Source organism: Malus sylvestris, chromosome 10, assembly GCF_916048215.2.
Source record: "Malus sylvestris chromosome 10, drMalSylv7.2, whole genome shotgun sequence".
Lineage (NCBI taxonomy): Eukaryota > Viridiplantae > Streptophyta > Magnoliopsida > Rosales > Rosaceae > Malus > Malus sylvestris.
Window position 1 is genome coordinate 29,921,221 of NC_062269.1, and position 20,755 is coordinate 29,941,975.

A 20,755-nucleotide genomic window follows, 5' to 3' on the forward strand; every position below is an offset into this window, starting at 1 on the left:
GATGAATGTCGATGTATAACCGATTGGTCAAACTGGAAACAAGCAATCCAAGTCGAACTCAATTCGCTTACGAAATGTAAGGTGTTTGGACATGTAGCTCATACTCTTCCACATGTGAAGTTCGTTGGGTACAAGTGGGTTTCTATTCAGAAACGTAATAAGAAGAACGAAATTGTGCGTTACAAAGCTCGTCTTGTTGCGCAAGACTTCTCACAACGCCCTGGGATTGACTAGGACAAAACTTATTCATCCGTTATGAATGTGATTACTTTTCGCTACCTTATCAGTTTGGTGGTTTCCGAAAAGCTGAGTATGCAGCTGATAGACGTAGTAACTGCGTATCTCTATGGGGAACTTGATATAGAAATTTATATGAAAGTTCGTGAATGACTTACATTGACAGGATTAAATATTTCTAAACCCCAGAACACACTCTCAATTCAACTGAGGCATTCACTCTACGGTTTAAAACAATCCGAAAGAATGTGGTATAACCGTCTGAGTGAGTATTTGTGTAACGACCTGTCCCAAAAAATTATGATTTTTATAATTTTTAAATGTGAATTTACGGAAATGCCCTACAAGGTAAAGACGTTGACTTTTGTGGACCGTCATTTCATGTCATGTAAGGTTCATTTTCTTGTCGTATCCTCATAGTACGTGTCGCTACGGATGTGTGGGCGCAAACGGAACGCAATTTGAAGTTATAACGAAGGAGATATTAACGTTTAAAGTCAAGGGTAAAATTGTAAATTTATTATTTTTTGGAATACTTCCGATTTTTGGAACAAAATTTGGAATGTCACGTGTGTGGCCCAAATTAAAGGAAATGAGGAAATGGATGATGGATATGCAAAGGAAAGAAGATAAAGGAGGGTGGGCGCTGCCTAGTTAGAAGGAAGAGGAAGTGAGAGTGACCAATGGGGGAGAGAAGAAAGGAGGGGAAATGATAGAATGGAGGACCACCATATCTCACATGACCTAGTTCTGACCCGACGACAACCTGATTTTGGGTAGCCAATTCCGGTGATTTTCGTCCATTTTTCCGACGAATTGAGGTGACTCACCCCCACCAATCATCACGTCGTTGCTTCCTCTTCCATTTACACCCATTTTAGACGAGGATTAGCTCATATTTCTAGAAGAACATATCGGTGGTGCCGAGGCTTCCATGGCGTCGCTTTGCCATTCTTGAAGGTGTTACTATCGATCCCCACCATCAAACAACTTCTTTTGAACCCAAGAACAATGCCGAAACAAGTTTTGGAACGTCAGGTTCGATTTGAGGACGAATTGGAGAACACCCAATTTAAGGGTTTCCCGCGGTTCGAGGATATTTAGGGCTTTTCTCAACCAAATTGGCCTTAGCCACAGGTATAAAACTTTCTCTACTCACTGAGATCTTCATTTCTGTGAAGTTTGAGAATTTTTAGAAATAGTTGAATTTTCCGGCTAGTCAGAGTGGCCGACCGCCACCTGCGACGGCGCGTGGCCAGTGGGCCACCAATGCTATTTTATGCTAAATTGATATCTTGATCTTAGATTTGATATCTGTATGATGTGATTTGATTATTGTGAACCTAGTTCCATTAAGGTTCGCCGCTTGATTATTTTAGCAATCGACGATCCGACCGTTGGATCGTCACCAAACTTTGATACGTTATAGTAAGTAATATTTGAGGACATTAGGAACTTACAAATCCAGAATCTTACGTATGGAGCTTCCCGAATTAAATTTGTAAGTTCATAAAATAAAACGTTAACAGTCACTTGAATTTGCAATTGGCGGAGATCCAACCGTTGGATTGTAATGAAATTTTAGTATGTTGTTTTAGAAGCATAATATAGATATTTGAAATTTATAGATCAGAAATTCGAGGTACGGATCTTCCAGATCGAGTTACGTAGGGTTGTAGACCTTATCGTCGATCTTTGACCGACAGTTGACTTTTAGTCAATGGGTCTCGAATCATTAACGCCCTTAGGGATGTGTTTTACATAAGTTACATGTTCTATCAATAAGAATTTTGAGATGTGATTTGATAATTGTTCTAGGCGCCGATCATTCGTGACGTCTCGATATTCGTGCTAAGGAGTTGTAGCGCGGACTCCAGGTGAGTGGGCTTTTGGTTTTCTATATATATGTATATATATGTTTTCTATTTTCCTAGAAATTGTTTTAAATGGATTTACGTTTTTAAATGCAATGTCAATTGCATTACATTTTAGTATATGCATTAGTATAGATATGCATATTAATGCATGACGCAGCGGACGCCCAGGTAAGCTTCAGGTAAGTGCATATTGATGATAGAAATTGCAATGTGTATGGTTATGGTTAGATGCATTTAGTGCTCATTATCCTGCATCTCGGTGTTAGTGCTCCGCCCAAGGGCAAAGCCTAGCCTTCACGTGATCGTTTACCTCTCACACCACACGCTCACCTTGGATCCAAGGCAAGTGTTAGTCTGTCGTACATACCACAATAGGTGGTTCTGACTCGTAGGTGACTTGCGATACTTCGCACAGCCTTCACGTGATCGTAACACTTGAGCGTATCTATTTACACCCAGCCTGTCGTACAGACCACATTAGGTGGTTCCGACTCGTGTGCAGGAATTGGTAGATGAGTTATAAGCTCAATCGTACAGGTCACGTTAGGTGACTCCGACTGACATATCATTTTACATTGATTTATTTCACCTGGCTTACTTATTTCATTGCTGAGATACTTAACATGGCATATACTTGGTTTTCACTGCTCTCGAGCATGATTTCTATATACATATGTATTATTATTTTCTGGGAAATTATACGGGTTTTACGGTGAGAGATTATTATTTTGGAAAGAGAAATGGTTTCAAAAAGCTTTGTTTTTGCCCACTCACATTTTCTGTCTTTTTTCGCCCTTCCAGGTTTTAGCTGCTGAAAGTTTGTATCGACGAGGATTCTTAGCAGATCTCAATATAGGTGGCTATCTCTGAGGGTATGATCCTTACCCACACTACTATACTTTACTTATGCTTTGACAGCGCATTCTCTGAGGGTATGATACATATGGGTTCATTCCGACTCACAGCGCACTATTGTCTTTATGCATTTTTAGGTTTAAATTTATTCACATTTTCCACATCACTATACTTCATGGCTTCGTCACCTTCCAGGTGTCGGCCAGCACAACTCAATTCGGAGTCCCAGTGGACATTCTGGGTCGGGTGTGTCAATTTGACTAGAGGGATATATGAACAACGGACTATACCTTAGTGTGTTCATTAAGAAGTCACATTCTGGTTTTGCAATTGTTGCAGTATATGTCGATGACATAAATCTCATCGGAACTCCTGACGAGCTCACTGCCGCGCACTTAAAGTTAGAATTTAAGATGAAAGATCTAGGAAAGACTTGATATTGTCTTAGTTTCGAGATAGAGCACCGTTCGGATGGAATCTTAGTACATCAATCGAACTACACCTAGAATGTGTTGCGTCGCTTTAACGAGAATAAAGCGAAGCCTTCAAGTACTCATATGGTCGTTCGATTGCTAGATACAAAATGAGATCTCTTCCGTCCGAATGAGGATGATGAAGAGATTTTGGGGCCTGAAGTTCCTTATCTAAGTACGATAGGCGCTTTATTGTACTTAGCTCAATGTGTTAGACCCGACATCTCCTTCGTTGTTAATCTTTTGGCAAGATACAGTAATGCACCAACACGCAGACATTGAACTGGTGTTAAAGACATCTTTTGTTACCCTAAAGGTACTATGGATTTAGGCTTATTCTATCCATATGGATGCTCGAGTGATGCCGCACCCATGCTTCTCGAGTCTATTCTCGCCTTGTTGGTTATGTTGACGCATGATACTTTTCTGATCTGCACAAGGCGCGTTCTCAAATGAGTTATGTCTTTACCATTGGAGCCACCGCAATCTCTTAAAGCTCAACTAAACAGACATTTGTTGCCACTTCGTCTAACCATACTGAAATTCTCGCCTTACATGAAGTAACTCTAGAATGATTTACCCCGTCGTTGACATCCCGATAACGATCCATGAAGACAATGCAACATGTATCAAACAACCCAAGAAGGGTTAGATCAAATGAGACAACACCAAGCATATTGTGTCGAAGTTTTTATTCTTACATCAACAACAAGAGCATCAGAAGATTGAAGTCACGCAAATTTTTTCACAAGACAATCTGGCCAATCTCTTCACCAAATCACTACTGAAGACGACGTTTCATAAGCTTGTTCAAGGAATTGGTATGCATAAACTTTCTGAGTTGTAACATTGCTAGTTCTTTTTGGAATTGTGTCAAACCCAGGGGAAGTATCCTGAAGTATACTTGCTTGATCTTAAAGTACTCTTTTTCCCTACGATTAGGAGCATTTTCCCCATTGGGTTTTTGCTACCTAACTAGGTTTTAACAAGGCACCCTCCTTGGGTTGATCATATCCCTGATGACTTCCAGTAGACGTTTCATTTGACTTTGCATTACTCACGCATTTTTCCTTAGACTATGGATTTTGTCCCTACTCGGGTTTTTACCATAGCCTTAGGGTTTTTTTTGTGAGATTTACGTCCTTATGCAAGTTCCTACCTTATTGAGAATAACGTGTTCCCATAATTAGTGTCTACGAGTTGACTTCCTCAACTTCTACATGATGCTGAATCTACCTTGAGTATTTACATACTAAAGGGGGAGTGTTGTAAACTTTCTATTAAAGTGTGTGTGTAAATCCTATATGATATCGTCGACATAAACCTCCATGGTTACCCCAATTTGCTTTTTGAACATCATATTTACTAGCCTTTGGTAAGTGGCTCCCGCGTTCTTGAGGCCAAAGGGCATGACCTTGTAGCAGTAAGTGTCTCGCTCTATCACGAACGCAGTTTTCTCTTTGTCGGGCTCATGCATGGCTATTTGGTTGTAGCCGGAGTACGCGTCTAAGAAACTAAGCAACTGGTTTCCAGAAGTTGAATCTACTAATAGATCAATCCGGGGGACAGGATAATGGTCTTTTGGGCATGCTTTGTTGAGGTCGGTGTAGTCTACGCAAACCCTCCATTTGCCCTTCTCTTTCTTCATGACTAGTACGACATTAGCAAGCCATGCTGAGTGTGCTACCTCTTCTATGAAACCAGCCTCCAATAGTTTGTTGATTTTTGCCTCGATGATCGTTACTCGTTCGGGTGCGAAATGTCTTCTTTTTTGAATTACCGGTTTGGCAGTTGGATCGACGTGCAGCTTGTGGCAGGCCACTTTGGGATCAATACCAGGCATGTCGGATGGTGACCATGCGAAGATATCTCAGTTTTTCCTAAGGAAAATTGTGAGTTCTTCCTTCTCGTCTGGGCTTAGTCGTGAGCCAATTTTAGCCGTCTTTTCTGGCTGCTGGGGATCAAGAATGATGTCTTCGGCGTCCTCTTCGGGTTTCCATCCTATCTTGTTTGCTTGGGCACCATCTTCTCGATCCATCTGCTGTAATTGCTATTTGGTAATTTCTTTGCCTTTTTGGACTTCGGTAACCTCTACGGGGGTAAAGGTCTTCTTCTTTGATTCTTTCAACATTTGCACAGTGCATCGTCGGGATGAAACCTGGTCAGACTTGATCTCTCCGACTCCTCCTCTTGGGATGCGGAATCAGATTTTTTGATACTTGACGGAAGTGACGGCATCCAGCTTGATCAACCAAGGTCTCCCAAGAATCCCATTGTAGGGAGATGGGTCACTTACGATCGTGAATGTTTACTTTGAGACGACTGGCGGTGTTTTTACGTCAAGTGTGATATGGCCGATGGCAGTTGAGGTGTGTCCGTTGAATCCAGTAAGTACCTCTGCCCGGCGTATGATTGTACTTTCCAGGCCCATCTTCTGAATGACCGAAAGTTGAAGTAGGTTGACTGCACTTCCATTGTCAACCATCATCCTGTCGACTATAGCGTGGGCTAGTTGGACAGATACTACTAATGCATCGTCGTGTGGGAAGTCGACTCATTCCGTATCCTGTTCCGTGAAGCCAATGATAGGTCCAGGTTGGGTATCGACTGCTTGAACTTGTGAGATTAGTAAAGCCTGCTGGATCTTCCTCTTTTTGGAGTTATTAGTGGCCCCTAAGTGCTCGGATTCAGCGAAAATGCCATTGATTCGAATCATCTTAGTTTGTGGCTCCTCATCTCCGTCTGCATTCTTTTTTGGCTGCTCAGCTGGCTTGTCCAAATATCTATCGACCTTGCCTTCTTTCACGAGTTTCTCTAGGTAGTTCTTCCAAGTGTAGCAGTCGTTGGTTGTGTGACCAGGACCTCAGTGGAATGCGCAATACTTGGTGTGGTCCAACTTGGAAGTATCTCCTTTTGACTGTTTCGACAACTTGAACCATGGTTCATTCTTGATGTCACGAAGGATTTGATGAATCGGAATTAAGAACTTAGAATAGTTGTTGGTCATCGGGCCTTCTTTGGTCATGGGTCGGTCCCCGCGCTTGACCTCCTGCCTGCCCTTGTTGGGTTGTTTTTCATCCTTCTTTTGAGCAGCTGCCAACTCTTTTCGAGGCTGTTCGAAAGCCTTTTCTGCTTATCGAGCCTCGTCCCAAAGTGCATGTTTCTCTGCCAGAGCAAAACAATATGCTAGAGTTAGGTCTTCTTTCATGATCATTTCTCCAAACAATGGGTGGTCTGCTGGTAGTCCTTTTTGGAAGGCTACACTTGCTATCGAGTTGTCGCATCCGACGATCTTCGCCTTCTCTGCTTTGAATCTCTTCACGTAATCGTGAAGTGACTCTTTTGGGTTTTTCTTTACGTTGAACAGGTGATCGGACTTTTTCTTGATCGAACGATAAGATGAGTATTCTTTGGTGAAAACCAAGGAAAGATTATCAAAATTCCGGATGGATCGTGCCGGCAAGGTATGAAACCAATCTTGTGCCTCACCTTGTAAAGTAGTGGCAAATATTTTGCACATAAGGGCGTCATTATTCCGATAAAGGACCATCGCACTTCGGTAATGCTTCAAGTGTCTTTCAGGATCCCCGTCTCCTTTGAAAGATGTGAAGTGTGGCATGCTAAACTTGCGCGGAGGCTCTGCCTGCTCGATCTCATCCGTGAAAGGTGACCTGCTTATGTTGGTCATATCTCGCCTTAGTGCTTCATCAACCTTTTCGTTGCGTCGAAAATCACGCATCCGTTCATTGAAAAGCCTTTCTACCTCTTCTTGGATCTGCTTTTGTTGGGGGTAGCGGAGCCTTCGGCTGCCCTTGGTCTTTATCTACCGGTCTAGGCTGCTTTTCTTCTCGTTCGGCTCGTCTATGCCATGGCTGCAATGTATGAGATAGATTCCTAGCAGGCGAGGGATTTCTTTGCAGGCTACCGGTGGAACTAGAGCCGGATTGAACGATTGTTTCCTTCCGTTTGTCAGGCTGCCCGCTCCGATGTAATGTGGAGGATACTCCTTGTGAGCTTAATCGCGAATGAATGCTTTACCTGGAAGGTTGCCCATGTTGATTATCAAAGTGTGGCCCCAACCGTGAATGTATACTTGCCCGTGGGCCTAATCGAGAATGCACGTTCCTCCGCGCGCTAAGACGGGAGTATACGTTATTTCGGGGGCCCAATCGAGAGTGTGCACTGTCTGAATGCTCGATTTGTGATGGGTTGAACTGCTGTTTTCTAGGTCGCTGCTTAAAAGGCTCATTGTCTACCCTTGTTCTACTTCGGGAAACTTCATCGTGGGCGTGTTGCATCTCAGTGCGTTGTAAAAGTTGATTCACCAAGGTAGTTTGTTGTGCAAGGGCACTCGTCAATTCTATGACTTATCGGGACAAGTTTTGCTCGCCATTAGGATTGGAAGAACTTGGATGGAATGCACCTCCTTGAACAATAAAAGGGTGGTTGACTCCAAGTGCGAGATTTGAGTTGGGGAATGTCAAATCTACGGAGAAATGTGGTGAAAACACCTCAGCCTCGATGATTGGTCCGGATGGTTGAGATTGTCTCAGGCCGACTTGGGCAGCTTGGGAAACCATGAGAGCAGGCTGGGCTGCGGAGGCAGGCTGGATCACTGGGGCAGGCTGGAACGTTGGAGCAGGCTGGGCTATAAGAGCAGGCTGGATCACGGGAGCAGGTTGCTCAATGCGCGGTGCATGTGAATGCGAGGCTTGAGCTTGGGTCCACGTAAACTTGGATGGCACGGCTTGGGTCGTGGCCTTGGTACCGTGAGCCTTGGATGGCACGGCTCGGGCCGTGGTGAAGGCACCATGGACCTCGCCACGAGTGGCTACCGAAGTAGCCACCGCGGTGGTTCCCATGGTAGTCGTGGTGAAGGCACCATGGACCTCGCCGCGGGTGGCTACCGAGGTAGCCACCACAGTGGTTCCCATGGTGGAAACTCGTGGTGGTGATGCCGCTCCCCTTATTGTTGCATTTTGCCTCACGGATCTCCGCAATCCCATTTCTTGAATATTAAAATTTTCGCTTGTGGAATTTTCTAAATTTCTAGCCATTATATTTTTCTTATACGTTTTATCAAAGAACCTTTGTAAGTGAAAAAATTCTATAAATAAGAACGTACGAAAAATATTCAAATGGACTAGAAAACAAAGAAAAAACCTTTTTTGCGCGAGAGTCTTTTACGAGTATGGATTTCAACTCTCAATGAAATCACCAATTTGTGGATGCAAATTTTCTCCTCTTCAATCTTGGACGATTTTGCACCTACAAAACAACTAGCACGTTAGGTTAAGGCCAAAAGCCTCACACGCCCACGATGAATGGGGGGGGCTTTGGCCGAAGAACATTCGATGCCAAAGTTAGAATTTTAGAGAGAAAAGTGTTTAGAGTGTTTGAGATTTTTTGCAAGAGGATTGCAATGAGTGTTTGGTAAAAATGGGTGACTATTTATAGGACTAGGTTGGTCCACTTTTCCAAGAAAGTGGCCGGCCACTTTGTATGTTTTTTGGTGAGTTTGTGATGTAATTAGCCAATTTATTGGCTTAATTAAATATGAGAAAAATAAATGGGAAGTTACCAAATTGAATGACTAGCTTTATTTGGGTAATAAGGTGGAGAAAATCAGAAAAGGTATGGAGCAAAGGGAGGTGGCTGGTTTTGTCTACTAATTTGGGTCACTTTATTGACAATTAGGGGATTAATTGAGTTGATCCCCTAATTAATCAATTATTTATTATTTTAAGGGATGATTTTAGGAGATATGGGAATAATATATTATTTAGATAATTAATTAACTAAATAATATATTAGAGAAATTAAGTTTTGGAAATAATTACCTAAAATGAGATAGTTTGGAATTGGTTACCTCTTTTGGAGCATTTTTTAATTGGTTGGGGATGATTACCCACTACTTGCGCGTAGGAATTCCGTTATACCTCAAGGGTATTTTTGTCTTCTTTTGTCCCAAAGTCCACGTGTCACTTTGTGATCGTTTTTTGCTCCACAATGTCCTAGCAAAAAGAATTAGTTACGCATAATCATAATACAATATATATATATATATATATATATATATATATATATATATATTAATTAGAGTTAAGTAAAAGAAAATCACCCTTGTAGTTTGTAGTTTGCAATTCACCAGAGTTTCGCCAAGTCGTGTAGTGGAACCCTTGTGGCTGGTTGGCGCTTATAAACAGCACCTTATTCCTAATCCTGCCTAAATAAGGCCTTCCAGAAAACTAGGAAACAAAATAACAAAATGATAACCTTAAATTACAATCCTAATCCAATATGCCCAATCCTCTGCAAGCTCCAAGAATGGCCTAACTCCAAAAAACGTCATCTTCAATTAAATTAAAGAGCAGGATGAAATTTGAACTCGAGTGCATAGAGAAAAACACACGTATACTTTTCCGTTAGTATCATATATATTGCTAAAGATTACAGATTCAATCCTCTCATAGGCAGATGGGCTATGCCTCTATTTTTCTCCAATCAATAGCAGAAAGTGACTATCTTACAATTTCCCAATGAATTATAAATAGAATGTAAACATATTTTGTGACCTTTCTGTATCAGTTAGAGGAACAAAGAAAATTGGAAAAGCTGAGGAAAACAAAAAAGTAACCTGAGCAAATGCAACAAAATTATAAATAAAACCAGCAGTATCATCAGCCCTGTGAAAAGCCGGGATCATATTGCGCTAATCTACATTTCTAAAGCTCTCGCTCGTATGCCAAATCTTTTTCTGGATAACAAACAGCACATCATCATCCTGCTCGGTGCCTCCCTCTGCATCAGCGGTAGCCACTGCTTCCCAGTGTAACGCCTTCATATATTTGTTTATGAACTCCACCACCTTTCGGTTATCACGCACAATGATGAAACCTTGGGGCCTCAGGATGCGATCCATCTCAATTAACAAATCAACACTGCTACATCCTTTCCTTTCAATATCGGAGAAGAGGGTCCAAGCATGAAGTAGATCATAAGTTCGTGGGTAGGTCGAGTAGGCTTCACACCTGTCACAAGTTGCACCACACAAATATATCAATATTTGATCAATGTTACAATGGCAAAGAAAATTGGTATCATGTTTATACATCATGCACTTATGCCTAATGCAATCCAACAAAGGTTCTCTCGTTCCTAAGATTGAAAGTAAGCCTGAGATCTTGCCTAGTAATATTTCAAGAGTAACAACAAATCTATACATGGCAGCATAACTATGTAGGTGGGAATTTCTCATTCTAAACACCAACTACCTCAACGGTTCAAGGTTCTACAAGTTTCTAATTGAAATTTTTCATGGGCTAGTTTGCCTTACCAGCAGTGAGTAGTACCATCCTCATCGTCATCTTTCTGTTTGTCCCAATCATACAGGGAGTGAATATCAAAAACAAAAGGCATATTAACTCATAAAGATTGTCCAACGTACCAATTATGTACTGAGCCTATCAGTCCTCTGTCGTATATTATTTTTAGTGTGTTAGGTCCGTCTTCGGGCACCACATTCATAACCCAAACATCTTTGTTCTTCAAAGCCCCTGCAAATGAACCCAAGTTTGCCTTCATGTCCATCACATTCCTTATTGTGTCGGAATTAATCTTTGGGCTCAAAAGATTCCAGTAATTTTCAACTCTTTGTTGCCAAACTTCCTGCAACACATCAATACTGTCATACACCAAGTCTTTGGAAGAGACTCTAAGAAAAGACTTGTACTTGGATTTAACGGAGGACATGACACAGGACCGAGCGCAATGGCGTTCTAGGATTCATATAGCCGACCCCACTTAGTGGGAAAAGGCTTTGTTGTTGTTGTTGTTTGAATATTACCATGGCAGAGTAGGTAAAAAAGATGCAGGTTTTTTGAGAATTACCATGTCTTTTTCAAATATGTCACTGGAATAGCCGAAATCACCAAGACGGGGTGGAGGCGTTGTCAATCGAGCAGGCCAAGGAGCCAAACCACTTCCTCTTGCTCTATGGTTTTCTGAAAAGAACACACCAACAAAATGTAAATGCTTTCTCAACTCTGCTATTTAAACAACTAGATACTGCAAAAGTATCAGCAACCTATAGTTCCGGGTGAGTCCATTTTCTACATTAGTATTTCTCAAATAACAATGTAATAGACCAAAAAAGGTTCTGGCTTGTTACTTCGAGACTTCTCAAGACAACTAACAAAGCACAGAAATTATAGAAATCGTTTAGAAAATGGAGGAAATAGGACTCACGCTCAGAGTATGGTGTGATGCAAGCCTCCATTTTCACATTATAGACAGCATCTGGATCATCATCTGATCTGCAAAGGGGTGGTTGAGTACCAGGCGGTCTTTCCATGTAACAATCATTAGTCAGCGGCTTGACCCAAATAACAGTTTGGTTCTTTTTAGCAGCAATTTTCCAGCACATCCGTTCCACAAGGGCACTCATAGCTTTCCAAATTCTAAGATCTTCTTCATCCTGTGCGTAGGCTTCAGGAGATGAGTAGGCAAAATAACCTCCAGGTCTAAGTACCCTATCTAACTCAAGGAGAAGTATCCCATCCCTTTGAAGCCAATCAATCCTACAGCGAGAACAATGAGCCAGTTCGAAAGATCTACTAGGGTAAGGGAGTCTCTTGGTCCCTAAAACACCAAGATATGCAGGAATTCCTCTCTCCAATGCAAACTGGATCTGATTTTGATGAACATCATTAGGTGCCAAGGACATTGCGATAATATCAGAAGACAGCAGGTATCCTCCAAAACTAGCAACACCACAACCAACATCAAGGACTGTTCGGAGCCTTCCTCCATTATTTAAAATGTTCTCAGGAAAGTTGAGCATCTGCCAATCCAAATAAAAAATAGTCAGTGTTTTATCATGAAAGAAAATATTACAGATTTACTAAATTTCTACTCATTAATTCAATTTTTTACCCTGTAAAGGGCCACTGTCTTACATTAGCCATTGATGCGATGTACTTGTCAGCTCCATAATGGAAGTGTGTACCTCCTCCAGGAAATCCAATCTTTTCACCTTTGACAACCATCCACTTTTGGTCAGACTTCTCAGTCGCAAGGTGGGTATGAGGTATATTTGCTTTCCATACCTCATCTCGGCTTTTAGGCCACTTGATTGGGATCTATTTACATAAAAACAGCAGGAAATCTTTTCAGACTATATTATTCAAGTGAAACTTCTAATACAAACTTTCCTCGTTCAATTCCATTTGATGTAAAGACTTAAGCAGGATCTCACCTTATATCCGGGAGGAGGTGGAATCAAACAGTTATATCGCCTTTCAGGCACTGGGCAGTGTCTCTCGTAGTGTTCCATCAAAGACAGATCCAATTTCAATCTTGTTTCGTAGATAAGGTTTCTGTCTAAGCAAGGAATCAGTTCTGAATGTCTATCATCACAGACCTTCATCATTGAAAACATACTTATATTAGTCTAAAAATATATATAACTCAGATAAATAACTCATAAGTACACTATGAAGTGAAACGACATAGTAAATATTAGCGAAGGCAACTCACCGGTATGCTCTTCAATATAACGCCATCCTCTTCATCTTCACCAAGTTTGGGAGGTGAATCGTCAACATCTTCATCCACACCCAAGTAAGTAGAACCAAATTTTCTAATCTTACTGCCATACTCGAGAGCGGAGGAACCATTTTTCTTAGAATACAAATATAGGAGACCACAAATGATTACCAAAACAAGAACTGAGGTGACCAAACGTTTCTTTTGGCTCCCGTCAGTCCTCCCCCGAGACATTGTTGGAAACCAACAAGAAAATCACCCTTCTACTTCAACTTCAACATGCAGAGTTCAAAATCAAGCTACAAGATGCCAGCTCCAGTTTCACTCCAAAAGGAAGATCAGTCGATGTCTCACTTCAGAAACAGCTTCAATCACCTAAACAACATTAAACTGGTTAGTTCCTTTGATTACAGATACAACGCCAGTACATAAAGAAAATGATCCGCGATACTACGAATTCAAAAATTGAAAATTAACATATAAGATTAAGACATTCAACTCATCACTTCAAGTAATCCAGATGAAGTTTCTCTATGACTCCACTGTATTTTCTTATGAAAAGGAAGAGAACCCCATAACTCGATTTAGTAAAATCGCAAAGATTCACAATGAATCATCCTAATCCAATCCATATTATACGAAAAAGAAGAAGATATTAACTTGTGACTTGAGATAATACCTAATGTCATTAATTAAAACAGAAAAGGAAAACCAGAAACTAACGGCTAAAAGGTAGTGTTAGATACTCACAAACCGACACCAACCAAACCAAAGCAAGTGAAACAAGTACAAAAAGCTACCAAAATTGAATCCCAGCAATCAAAAAATGAATTCAAGTCTGACCCAGTTCCTTCAAAGAGGAACAAATCTGGAAAAAAAAAAAAAAGTACCGCTACCTGATTTGTCTGCACAGATTAAATAGCTGAAATAAATGGCATATAAAAACGAATGATACCAATAGAAAGCATAAGAATGAAGAGGAAGGAGGATAAAATCGGAAACAAGAAATCCAAAAAATAAGATGCAAGGCATTAGCAGACGAAAAAGCACCGACAGTTGACAGTTGCCATATACAGAATAAATGTGACACCTTCAACTTTAATAAACAAGAATAGACAGAGATTGATACGACCCAGCTCGTGAAATCGCAAAAAGCGTCGGCAACGTTAATTCCCAAAGCTGAAAACGTCCGATTTGAAATTGCCCAGATGAAATTTTTTAGAAAAACAGTAAAAAAATCTTTATTGGAGAGAGACTCGAAATTGCAGATGGGCCATAAACAGAGTAAGTGAGATTGGAGAGTGGGGATGGATCGGAACCGTTAGATGGCGTCCGTTGTTGGATGAGGATTGAGCAGAGGACGTACCTTGTTGCGATGGATTTTTCTCAGAGGAGAGAGAGAGAGAGATGGGGTCCTTAATTCTTGTGAGGGAGGAGTGAGAATATTGAAAAAGAATGTGTGATGTGAGAATTTGACTCAGAGAGAGAGAGAGAGAGAGAGTGAGATCTATTCGAGTAATAAACAAAGAGTGAGATCTACAGAGGAGAGAGAGAGAGACGGCGACGGTGAGAAAACACGACAGATACAGGTGGTCGTTTGGGAGAGACGAGTGAGTGAATACGCGGCATTTACACGTCACATGGGAGATTTTGGCGCGTGAAAGTGAAAAGTCCTTTGCTTTTTTCACTATTTTTTACAAAGCATTGGTGGCAAGTGGGATGGGAAGTGTCCGGTTCTTTTTTTTTTTTTTTTTTTTAATTTAGCTTATTTACGCTAAGATAAGTGATGAATTCAATCTCATAATGATCTATTAATAATGTGGTCTAAATTTACCTTTGGTGATAATCGAACCTAAGACCTCTCATTTACAAGTGAAGTCAAGTGCCAAAGTCTTAATTGTGTGAGGCTGACTGTGTAAATCTACACATTCACCAGGTCTTTATGAACATTTTACATATTAAATTAATTTGGATTAGTATAAAGGTAAGTATTATTGTTTAAAGTTGTCACACTAAATATTATAGATTGAAAATTGGTCCATTCATATAGGTTAATACATATTATGTCTTCTCTCCATGGATGGTGTCAGAGTGACTGGTTTGGAGATATTGGTTAGAATCGCACCAAGACAAGTATGTAGGTGCTCAATAGAAAGTGAGTCCACTGAATGCAATAAATAAGGAGTTCTCACATGAAAACTCATATTTGGGACAATGCAAAATAGTCCTCTAATCTGAGACATCACAATTGTTTTGCGGTTAGGTCCTTATTCTTAATTTTCAATCTACATCTAATGGCACTTGTGCATTTAAATTAGTCTAATTCTCAATTCCTTTGTGTTTTGTTACACACACAAAATTAAAATGATTCACACATTATAATTTGTAATGTAATAACTGCAAAAGAATGAATTAGAATCACAGCGTTCTTATATATCTTTACGACACGTAAGTGTTCAAATTAGCCTAATTATTGACTTCCTTTATAATGCACTACATGCAAAATAGGAATTAGAGTGACACAAAGAGTTAATCTCATACCATGCATCTTTCATGTTACTTTTTTTATTTCAAATAAACTAATATACTCTAAGTCTAAGCGATTAATTTATATATTTATAATTTAACAATATAATTTACCGTGATAACTTTTTTCATATTGTATATATAGTTTTCATTAAACATTTTTGAATTTGTCGTTTAAACTTATATTGTATCAAACTGGAGTAAGTTATTCATACCATATTTTTATACCACATTTTTGATGTGGACAGCCACATCATTTGAAAAATTTGCAAAACCTAAGGAAAGGAAGGAGAAAGACTCCTCATATACCACAATCATCATTTAATTAATTAGTTTTTCTTAATTATTAGTTTATTAAATAATGAACTAAATTTAAAAATCTGATTAATTTAAATGTTGTGGATGTCTATATCAAATATCACCTAAGATAATATGAAAATAAAATAAAATAAACATAGTATGAATAACATTACTCGTTAAACTAAAGTCGGCAGGTCCTCACCAAACATTTCTTATTTAATGTGCAATTATCAATTGATATTTTCAATACAATTCTTTGTCTGCTAGTAGATCAAACCGGAGGTCACTAAGCTATTGAATTGGATCGGCCATGATGCAACTACTTCGACGTGATTGCATGAGATGGCGTTTGAGGTCAAGTATTATTAAATTAGAATTCCCCATTACTTTATCTTATACCCTTAACATTAAGGAATTTGTATATTAAAAGTGAGGAAGAGATACCATCCGATCTCTCCCACCAAATCCTAAGAATCGGAAAATTCAGATCGTTGAAATTTAATCCAACGATTACAAATAAGAAGATTATCTAAAAGTTATTATAATTCAAATTTTAAGAATCCGGATCTTTGAATCCTTAGAACTTGATGGGAGAGATCCGGATGAGATCCCTTCCCTTAAAAGTGAATACCAAAATCTTTCATCAATGAATTTTTTTTTGGTCAAAAAGTACACTTTATTAAATACGAATCGAAATGTTTATATCTTTTATTAAAATATTAAATAAAAACTCTGGATCCAGAGCATTCCAGTAAAAAGCACGTTTATATGAGACAACATATAAAATTACAGCATGAACAGCGACATTTATGAATATCGTGAAGTATTTTTGGCGTGACTGGCCCACCAATATTGCTTTGCATAAAAGAATATCGTGAAGTATTTTTGGCATGACTGGCCCACTCAGACAACATGTCGTTTTTGGTCAATTTAACCGTTAGTTATACGTCGCGCGGTAAAAAAGCCAATCTTTACGGGGTTTCCTCCAACCGACATGAACAAGCAAAGCAAAAAGCTTCAAACTTTTCGCAAAACCCCAAATCAGACCATTGGATTTAGGTTTTTTTTTTTTTAAATTAGTGAAAATGATTTAAAATTTTTGAATTTTAAAAAAATAAAAAATAAAGTGAAAAGTTCTATGATTAATTTTTTAATATAAAAATATGATTTTTTTTTTGTTAAAATAATCAGTACAGGAAGTTTTTGGTTAAATTTTTTTTTTTTTTTTTTTACGACCTAAAATCCCAAATCGAATTTCGGATCCTCCCCACAAGCAAAAAGATGGCGAATAATATTTCAAAGGTAAAAAACGCAGCGAGAAGCAGACATTGATGCCCCAACCGGCGATTTCGATCAGATTCCAAGGCTAGGTGCATATCCTCACTGTTTTCATAAAAAAGAATTAAAATTTGTATTTTTTACACTTTTAGTTGATCATTTTTATGGATTTGAAAATCTGGGAAATGTTTTATTGCATTTGGGTAGTTCATATTAATCAGCAATTATTAATTGTTGGGCAAATGCAGAGGAAAATCTTACATTCAGCAGCACGTTGGTTGGGTCTTCGGATGATGCGAGCTCAGTTTCCGAACAACGAAAGGGTTAGGATTCTAAACTTTTGATTTTGATGTGATTGTTTTTTTTAAAGTTTCAGATTTCACAAGCAGCTGAGTTAATTGAATAGTTGTGAACTTGTAGCCTTTCTTGTTTCCTAAGTGTTTGCCACCGTTTAAAGTGGTGGTTAGTCAGTTGTATTCGTCGCGGCAATTTGGTTTTTGTTTGTTTTATTTGAGCGATATTATAATCTAATTATACAGGGGACCGATTCGAACTTGGGTGCTCTAGCCAATTTGATTTTTGTTTGATTCATGCCTTTTTCAGGTAACAGTTCAGCTTTTCATTTTGCGGTCACAGTTGTATAGCATTGTAGACGACAGAACGCAGGTGGACCGAGATTTTAGAGGTCTGTGAGAACTTGAAAGAAGATAACAGGAATTTGTTTGAAGTTCGAATACATTTTTAATCTGCTTTTTACAAGAGTAGTAATGTTGTTGTGAAGCCCTTTTGCTTGAGAATTGAATCGATGATCTTAGTTACTGATCAGTACATATACAACTTTATCCCAAAATTTGAGAGAACTTGACACTTTTGTTTCTTTCCATCAACGGTGGAATTCGATTCTAGGTGTGAGGTGCAATGTCACTTTAAGATAGTTGGCACCTTCTTCCTTCAGGAGTCTCTTATGACTGACCTAGGTTACTAATATTTTGCAGACTCTGAGAAGAGAGAAGGTGCTACGGGTTTTCAAGTTAAATACTGGACAGTACGATCATGCAATAATCTTTTTGGATAACTATCTTTGCCAGGTTTGTTTACAAGAATATTTACATGTTTATTCAGAAGCAGGATTGCATTTTATCATATATTTTCTAAGTGAGGAATGCTTCTCTATCTTGCTATCTTGTCGTAAAAAGAAGTAATGAATGTCCACTAAACGTGGTCTGGGTGTGTGCTTCCTCCAATTTTGTGCCTTGTCAAAACCTTGTTAGGACATGGCAGTACATTGATGAACTTCTTACTGTCTGTATATATATGTAGATGGAAAAGGTTGTGAAAAGATTCGAAGAAAAGGACGAAGATATTCTTGAAGTTTTTAAGTGGTTTAAGTGACACGTTATTTATTTGAAACTCAAACCCAGTATTGGACATCAAGAACTTGTGAGTGATTGGAGTATCTGTGTACTTCTCGGAGAAGGTTTCTTTTAAGGCAGTTTAATGCGCTTAACAAGATAATGATTGAACAAGTCGCTATGTAGATACAATACAATACAATTACAATCCAAATGAAAAATGGTTTGCGGCAGTGTAAATTATTATCTCGTGGAGGAAAGGTGAAGGATGAACACATCTCCCTCTTAATCAATTCTGGCTTTCTTTGTAAGTGCGCTTTTACTTATTCAATAGTATAATATGTTGCAGCTGTGTGAATTCCCTCATTGATTATATGGTACATTCTATGGTTATTTTGTCTGTGGTGTCGGAAACTAGTGAAATAATTTTACACTGAGCATGATTTGATTTATATCTTTCCTCTTAAAGATTTTTATACAGCTCCTTTTATGGGGAATGCTTCCCCTTAGTTCTGTTTATTGGGTTCCTTTTGAATTTTTTGACGGTGTCCAGCTTTTTAACTATGAAATCTACTTCTAGACTCGGCAACTTATTGATCAAAATGTTCACTGGTCTGTGATTTCAAATATTGGTTCAGTACTAAAAGGCCTCTCTCAGGTATATAATAAAAGGTTAACTTTGTAAACTTGTAGGCTGCTAGATTAGAGACATAGCTTTTGTTATTCAAAAGGTTAGCTTTGAGATTTTGAAGTACCATGGCCATTCGACACTTATGGAGATTGAGTTTTCTCTGGCATTTTACTGCATTTTTTTAAAGCTTGAACAGGAAAATTGTCTAAATTTTGAATCACGATATCCTCTTTGTTCAGGGAAGAAAGGAAATTCTTTCTCTTCTAAACCCCAGGAGGTGCAAATAAATGATGATGGCTCCTTTAGAGAAGACGGGTCTTCGATTTTCTCCACTAATGAGATTTCACCTTTGTGATCTAATAGGCTCAGGTCATCTCAAAACTGCCAAGAGACTGACAGGCTTAGTTGTTCAAGTCTCAAAAGATTGAAAAACAGGAATAGTACTAGCAGCCCCATGGGTTCATAAGATTGTTGTGCTTCTCTTGGCTGTCTATCTTATTATAGGTATACCAGCGCTGCTGAATATACGTTCTACTAGGTACATGACCAGAATTTTTGCAGGCCGTCCAATGTGGACGAACAAACAAAGTCATCGTATCAGCAAACCAGCCCAACCCGCATGAGCATGAAGGATAGAAGATCTGCTAGGTCTTGTATTATTCCTTTCATATCTGATATTTTTTTTCAGTTCTACAGCATCCATGTGAATTCATGCTTAATTCATTTCTTCTGATTTGATTATCCATTTTTTGTAATACGTTGTACTTGAAAGCACAGTAGGAAAATGAGTTACAGTAGAGTACGCTCGGAGCTCCTTTTGTTGGACATCTCGCTGCTATCACTGGTGAAGGCTGTGGACAGAACTACCTGGTGTGCAAGTCAACATGCTGCTATTCGAATTTCACCAAAACCTCATAGTTCTTCAGAGTATGTGGGATGTTCGAGACAGCGGGGAGCTGTCGCGGATGATCTGAAAGCAGCTGGTCCGACTACAAAATACAACAGTTGGTGGCATGCTAGACTTCGGAGGGCTGGTGGAGAGCCTGTCCAACAAGACTTTGGGACAAAAGAAATACAACTAACTGATAGCCTTCCATAATACTGCTTTTATTGAATTGAATCTGGGCTTTTTCTCATGAATGTGAATCATAACAAATGGACAACGACTAATATTAGTTGTAGGACCAAAGAAGCACCTAAAAATTTCAAAATCAAATTGGGAAAAGATTGTTTGGTACCGGATATGAGTCTACTTCGTTGTTAGTAATACGAACAATATGTATTAGATACTGTAGATTGACATTCGATATTAGAAATTTACTCTCCAATCACATTCATATTCACCATTTTGTGGCTATTTAATTTCTATTATTCCCAGTTCTAAAAGATTAAACTCTTATTGACGTGAGAAATACTATATTTTCATATTACTATTTTTTTCCCCTACAATGTGATATTCTAAACTATTGCAGTCTTTGAGAGAATATGATTTGAAAGTTCGTATTTTTAAGTACTAACCACTTGGCCTAGCTTACCACAATTTGGTTATGCATAATGGGACAATCGATATACACAAGAAATGCTTGAATGCACAAGCATCATTACTTAACCAGTACCGCAATCCCACCACCATCCCAAAACCTTCGCATGTTTCTGCGGTGAAGGTGTTGAGTCAATTGC

The 20,755-nt window shown here is 39.1% G+C and overlaps 1 protein-coding gene and 1 long non-coding RNA gene across 11 annotated transcripts; one reads left to right on the forward strand and one right to left on the reverse strand.

Moving 5' to 3' along the window:
* Positions 1-9,839: 9,839 nt before the first annotated feature.
* On the reverse strand, positions 9,840-14,559 carry LOC126585391 (probable methyltransferase PMT3). Of its 6 annotated transcripts, none has more exons than XM_050249804.1 (8): positions 14,355-14,559; positions 12,980-13,363; positions 12,699-12,863; positions 12,400-12,582; positions 11,690-12,284; positions 11,333-11,445; positions 10,890-11,110; positions 9,840-10,473 (listed from the first exon to the last, which is right to left on the reverse strand). In XM_050249804.1, the coding sequence occupies exons 2-8, from the start codon at positions 13,220-13,222 to the stop codon at positions 10,155-10,157; spliced, it is 1,839 nt and encodes a 612-aa protein (XP_050105761.1). In that variant the 5' UTR covers positions 13,223-13,363; positions 14,355-14,559; the 3' UTR covers positions 9,840-10,154. The 6 variants fall into 6 exon arrangements, with proteins under 6 accessions (XP_050105761.1, XP_050105766.1, XP_050105762.1 ...); XM_050249809.1 differs by having other exon boundaries at positions 14,308-14,559; XM_050249805.1 differs by lacking the exon at positions 14,355-14,559 and adding an exon at positions 14,079-14,283.
* A 2,466-nt stretch (positions 14,560-17,025) lies between these two features.
* On the forward strand, positions 17,026-20,421 carry LOC126585410 (uncharacterized). 5 transcript variants are annotated; one of them, XR_007610483.1, is made up of 6 exons: positions 17,026-17,184; positions 17,341-17,415; positions 17,696-17,777; positions 18,088-18,180; positions 18,413-19,728; positions 19,853-20,421. It is a non-coding gene; the product is annotated as an uncharacterized LOC126585410 (long non-coding RNA). The 5 variants fall into 5 exon arrangements; XR_007610482.1 differs by having other exon boundaries at positions 18,413-19,723; XR_007610484.1 differs by having other exon boundaries at positions 18,413-18,751; positions 19,315-20,421.
* Positions 20,422-20,755: the final 334 nt, after the last annotated feature.